Source organism: Perca fluviatilis, chromosome 23 (genome assembly GCF_010015445.1).
Source record: "Perca fluviatilis chromosome 23, GENO_Pfluv_1.0, whole genome shotgun sequence".
In the NCBI taxonomy this organism is placed as follows: Eukaryota; Metazoa; Chordata; class Actinopteri; order Perciformes; family Percidae; genus Perca; species Perca fluviatilis.
Window position 1 is genome coordinate 12,550,722 of NC_053134.1, and position 6,438 is coordinate 12,557,159.

At 38.6% G+C, this 6,438-nt stretch overlaps 1 protein-coding gene across 2 annotated transcripts in view; it reads right to left on the bottom strand.

The window, feature by feature from the left end:
• exoc4 (exocyst complex component 4) overlaps nt 1-3,942 on the bottom strand; it is a 120,768-nt gene extending 116,826 nt beyond the window's left edge. Inside the window, exons 1-2 of one of the 2 annotated variants that reach the window (XM_039791391.1) lie at nt 3,829-3,908; nt 2,225-2,414 (exon numbers count right to left, since the gene is read on the bottom strand). In XM_039791391.1, the coding sequence (XP_039647325.1) occupies nt 2,225-2,414; nt 3,829-3,908 (270 nt within the window). Of the gene's footprint in view, nt 1-2,224; nt 2,415-3,828 lie in introns of both variants that reach the window. The other variant, XM_039791392.1, reaches the window with a different exon arrangement.
• Between the last annotated feature and the right edge of the window lie 2,496 nt (nt 3,943-6,438).

A 6,438-nucleotide genomic window follows, 5' to 3' on the forward strand; every position in this document is an offset into this window, starting at 1 on the left:
TGCATAACATTAATAATTAATAATAAAATAAAATGTAGAGGCTAAGCCCAAGCTTTAGGCCCCTGAGGTGCTGTTCCACGGGTAGAGTAATTGACGCACTTTTTACCTTTTTGATAAATGAAAGTCCAAGTCATATTTGCAGTTAAAACCATTGGTTCCATTTATTTCCATGATATCTTAGTTGGGTTTCTAGACAAATCATTGCTTGTGTAGTCAGTCCTTCCAGAAAAATGCAGAGTTTTTTTGTGATTGTTGCGGGCAAAAATCCTTGATTATGCAGCACGTTTTCTTAAAAAATGCGATGGAATATGCGGGATATTTATGCAATTTTATGCGATGAAATTGCGGGAACTTGAAAAACTGCAGTTTGATGAAAAAGAGAGAAAAAAAGTGATTCCCCCAACAGCCGGCTTTTCGATGATGTTCACGTCAAGTAATTACATCACTTCATAACGTTCCTATGGAAACAGGGGAAAATGGCTGCTCTTGTGTGAAGTAAACGCCACATTTTTCAACTTTCTGCTAAGATATATGTGACTTTTTTTTTCAACGAAAATGCGGGGATTATGAAATCATGCAAGCCCCGCATATTTTGCTCGGAAATCGGCAATTTATGCGGCGAAAGAGCTGTGTATTTGAAAAAATGCGGGCCCCGCATAAATATGCGGACTTTGGCTGATTATGCATTGAATTATGCGATCGCATAATCGCGTATTTCTGGAGGGACTGTGTAGTGTTGTAGTGTTGTGGTGTTAGTGTGTCAAAAACTGTATGTGCTTCCGGGTTGCACCCGAGGAACCAAAGATTGCTTCCTATTTATACCAAGGGCACTAATTGGCTCTTACATAAAACTTAAATACCCCTAAAAGAAATGAATATGTAATCAGTGCAGAGAATGTCTGAAAGGACAATGAAAGTGATCGTGTCCGTTGAAATCTTTTTCAAACACTTGATTTACTGGTGTGGGAGACATTAATACTTGTTTGGGGGTATTTTTTGCACTGCACACCTGCACAGGTGTTTCCACTTCGGGCTGATTAGCTTAGCTGATTTGAGGGTGGGCAGAGCTATGCTGGGAGATTGCAGAGGTAAAAACAGAAGGAAAGAAAAAGACACAAGCACACATTGGCAAATAGGACTTTTCGTGACAAATTGACATGTTACAGTATAAAAAGTACGGGTGTAAATAACAAAAATGCATGATGGCCGAATTCCATTTTGATCAGGCTCCTGGTATTGTGCATGCTGGCTCACTCTCACACCGCCATGTGGAGCTGGGCGATATGGAGAAACTCAAATATCACAATATGTTTTAACCTCAATGTCGCTATTGTGGCAATATTGTAGGATTGACAATTGGTGCTTTCACTAAATATTCACAATCATCAGTGATGTCGATATAATGACTAAGTGGGTGAAGGCAAATAATAAAACAGCTACAACAGTCTGGTAAGTTCAGAAAATTACATCGCTTTACTGTAACGTAGCCTTTAAAACCAGGAAAAGACACCACTTGTGACATATTACGATCTCCAAACTTTGAGACGATATCTAGCCTCACATTTTAATATCGATACATAATATCGATATATTGCCCAGCCCTACCGCCATGGCTTACTGGGATACTTGAATAGATTGGAGCCATTGTTAATGTTATTACTAACACCTGTTACTTTCCTACTATAACAAGTCAAAATGTCTGCTGTCTGCAGGCCTATGCAATGGTAAAACGTTATCATTAAGTCATCATTTAAAGACAGAACTGTGCCAGCACACCTTGGTTAAAATTCAGTTTACCCTGCTAAGAAAAAGCACTAGGAATACTGGATGTCTTTTTTGCCAAATCTGTATTGGCTTACTCATGGAGGGGAACGAGGGGTTGACCTCCACATTTTCAATGTTTTTTACAAGTGTGAAAATTGTGTCCAGAAGCTAAGGATTCTGACTTCAGCTGACAGTTTTTAAGTAGGCAGTTTTCTTCATGGGTGAATGGGATTCGTGTTAATTAAGTCAGTCTTTCAGTCTTAGAGAATAAAAAAGCCAAAAACCTGAGATAAGAAACCCTTTCTGTGTATGACGAGTAAAAATGAAAATTAATGAAAAATGTGTTACACAGCTAAGAGTCACTGAAATCCATCAGAAACAACGTAAGCATGAATTCTAATAATGGTTTTTACAAACCCTCCAGTGTCCATTTTTTTGTATACTAGTCTCTCATTTCTACCTGTTTGATCTTGTTGCGGGAGCTGGTGATGCGCTCGGTGATGCTCTGGTAGGTCCTGATGGCAGTGGTTAGTTCAGCATAGTGCTGAACGATCAGCTCATCTAAATCCCTGTCGCAGGTCTCAAAGGCCTCTTCCAGACGACCCTTCTCTGTCTCCCTGTCCTGCACATCATCACTGCTGGACAGAGTCCTGCGTCGGAGGGGAAGGAAAGGAAAGGTAGAATTCAACTCATACTAAATCCACATCATGAGACTGAATGGAGCATCAATGTTAGAGCAGTCCCAATGTCAGACCTATCTCCACAGCGCTGTGTCAGAGAATGTTGGAATGTAAGTAAGTAAAGTTTAGTTGTATAGCACTTATCACAGACAGAGTCACAAAGTGCTTCACAGGCCAAATAAATAAATAAATAACTCGATTAACAAATCGATAATCATAAAAAGCACAATAAATCACAGTAAATTGTAGTAAAACACAAAAGCATAAAATACATAGGAATCCAGTAAACAATGTGGTTTAACGAATGGAGAGCAGAGACCCTCAGGAAATGGCAGTTACAAGCTTAGTAGGAGCATATATAAAGCAATTGAATAAGGTAGAAGAAGAAAATTGACTTTGTATGGCAACATACAGTATAGACAGCATTGCAAAAATGAACAGGTAAGTTGGATCTAACAGCAGCAAAAGTAGTGGTGTTGTCAAATATAGCATCATTTCACATATTTGGCACAAAATGCTCATTTGATCCTAGTTTAAAAAAAAAAGGCATCCTCTGTTTAAATTATGTAAATCAAACAAGTTCTTGTATTATACTGAGGACCCATTGGAGTACTTACAAGGCCCCATGGATATTCCTATCCTCCACTTTGGAAGTTATTTTACTCTGAAGTCTCCCCCCCATCATTTTCATGTACATTTTTCTCTCTCCAGTTTTAAAGAGGAAGCGATATATCGGTTCCTCTTTAAAACTGGAGTTGCAGGGGTCACAGTAGTTGCAGTGTGCGCGTCCCATGTACATCATCTTTTTTGTATTTCAAAGTTTGTCGGTAATGATTACATCTGAATACAGAAATAAGCCTCTGTGGACTTACAAAATAAACTCAAGTCAAACTTTCAAATCCCAGACAAGTCTTTTCGAGACATCTCCAAAATCCAAGCTTGTTACACTTCGTTGAACCAATTGGAATAAAAAAATGTACCCAACTGTACACCGTGCAAACATTTTTTGTCCAGTTGTTTTAGGAAAACATTGCATTAGATTTTTTTAGGAAAACATTGCCTTTTTGTGACACGAATAATCGATGAGCTTCAGAGAGCCACACACTGTGGTAAAGATTCAACCTTTCTCTTCTGCTTCAGGAGTAAATAAAACCGCTGTTAGTATTAACCGACATATAACTTACATTATAAATGAAAAAACCAAAAGGTGTGAGCTTTAATTTATAACATAATCAACAATACAGAAAGGATGTTGCTAACGTAGCAATTAGCATAAAAGCTAGCTGTCAATCGGAGTCTGAGAGCCAAGGCGAGCACAGTTCAAGGGCTGTCCACCGTCTTAACAGCGCTGTATGGTTAAAATAAAGAATGTGACCAACCTTACCTTATGACAGAGATGAGAAGACCAGAAGGGTCTTTGTTTTTGCTAACTGCAGTCCTGTATCGCCCAGTCTCAGCTGCCATTTTTCCAGCTGCGGCACCCAAACAGGAAGACAGAAGCGCGAGGTTACGCGAAGGAATTCTGGGAGTTGTAGTTTGAACATGGAAGGTAGTTCTGTCAGCTGTGGTGCACATTTTCTCTTCGGCTTTGTTCACATAGACTGTATAAAACAGGGTCACAGTCACACATTTGAAACGTATGGTGTAACTACATTGATAAAGGGTATAGAAAATAGTTTGAAAGTTTGGGAGTTAAATCCTCTATTCTCTGTGGGGTTTCTTTATTTGAATGGAAGCAGGTATTTTACACAGTTCTGGGTTGTACTCGGCAACTCAAAACGTAAACATGAAATCATCACAGCATTAGTAGTATCTCATATTTTGAAGGCACATCAGCCATTCAAATAATCACATTTTAATTTGAAAATAATTTTGAACTGTATAGGCCTATGCTTACAGTAGCCTAATTGTTCTCCATCAATAGGGATCTCAATAATATGTTGTAATTAAGTTGCTGTGTGGTGTAACACATACAATAATACTATAACTTTTATATTTATACTTTAAGTAATGTTTTGTATACAATACAACTATCACAATAGGAAAAGCTGTTTCATTTTAACATTTCCAATCCAGTCCTCACTTGACTGATAAAGGAAAGGCTGAGCAGAAAAGAAAGGAAAGAGACGATGTGTCAGTGAGTTAATAGCCTTCCCCATTTAGAACATATACTGCTAGATTTGGCAGGGCGCTCCTGCGCTGTATCTCTGACAATCTCTGCTGTACCAATGAGAATAGAAGAGGGCATTGATTCGGGACCAAAGGGGGTCGATTCCTTGCAGCCTTGGTCGTGATTGATGCACTGGTGGACTGACGAGATAACATTGTGGGTGATCTTTGTGTCTCTTGCAAAAAAAAGAAACAATCGCTGTGTCATGCAGGAGCCACTGTTTTTCTTCTGAAGGTGCCTATGCTTCCCAGGTCCAAGTTTAATTTTCAAGTTCTTATCACCTTATCCTGCAGCCCATGTCCCATCAGTCCAACTAATCTGCAGGGCTTCTTTTCTCCAATAATGCAGCACCAAGGTTATTTCTTTCAGCTTGTTTGGACAGTAAGTGATTGCTTTGACTGACTGACCTGTGTGTGGATTAAATACAAGGGCAATAAGGTCTTTGTAGGACATGCCCTTATGATCTGTTAATATATAGATCTAAATGCTGCATCTCAATTACTCTGTGTCCTTCAGCTAAGGTTTATTTAAGAAAATATACTGTAGAAAATGGCGTTTACAGCACACCAAATAATAGTGCAGCCACTTTAAACAACACAACTCAATCTGTTTAAATTTTAAATACATAATTATTGTATGTTTCTTGAAACAGCAGCTGCCATAATTATTGTATGTTGCTTTTTAGGAAACAGCAGCTGATCTGGATTAAGTAAAATTAGCTCTTTTAGCAGAAGCATGCAATTAAGCAGGTACTTTCCCTGAAATATGGTCATTAAAAAATTTATGCACGGGAAGTGGGCAGTGGTGGCCTAAAGGTTAGAGAAGCGAGCTTGTGACCAGGAGGTTGTCGGTTCAATCCCCAGACCGACAGGATAAAATCTGGTTGGGGAAAGTGAAAGATCAGTACTTTGTCCCTCCCTCATTGCCACCACTGAGGTGCCCTTGAGCAAGGCCCCTTAACCTCCAACCGCTCCAGTGGAGCTGCTCAGTGGCTAGCAGATCAGACTGTGGTTGTACTGGGAATCTTCCAGGTATGAATGTGGATTTGTGTGAATGTGACAGGTTGTTGTTGCAAATGAGAAGTTGTTCTCAATCGACTTACCTGGATAAATAAAGGTTAAATAATTATAAAATATCTATATCGATGTAATTTTTCTGGTTTTAATTAAGTGATGAGTCCGTGTTAATATAAAAATAATAGCTTGGATAATTATCATACGAGAAAAATGAAGAAGAACAGAAGAAGAAAAGAAGGTTGTGTAAATACAGTACTTTCACCTCTCCAATGACACCCCTTGGAAACAACAAAATGTCATCCCTTGGTGATTAAGAAGAAGATACTTCTTTACTTGTTTCCATGGAAATGCGGATAAGGGAAACAGCAAAACACTGCATCTATTACTGTATGTGCCTTCAGGATTTTTCACATAATCTTGAAATGGATCAAACAAAACATGTGTCTCATATCTTTGACATAATGCACCACCTACAAAAGGATACAGCCCCTCAAACTCATTTTATATTTTAGGTTTCATCCATTTTCTTTTCCAGATGCGCGTGATTCAACAGATATCTTCATTGAGTAGAGTACTCAATTCTGCAGAGATGACACAGAGATGTATTAAATTAAATATGGATTTATGGATGTCTAATGTGGGAATAACTCAAACATTACAAGATCAAGGCAAAGTAAGAGGTATTGCCAAAAAGCAGTAATAGTGCATAAAGGCTAAGATGAAAAACAAAATTTCCTAACAGACTACAGCGCTCAACCTGACCACCTCAGTTTTGGATTATCTTCTTGTGTGATCATTGCTTTGAGGT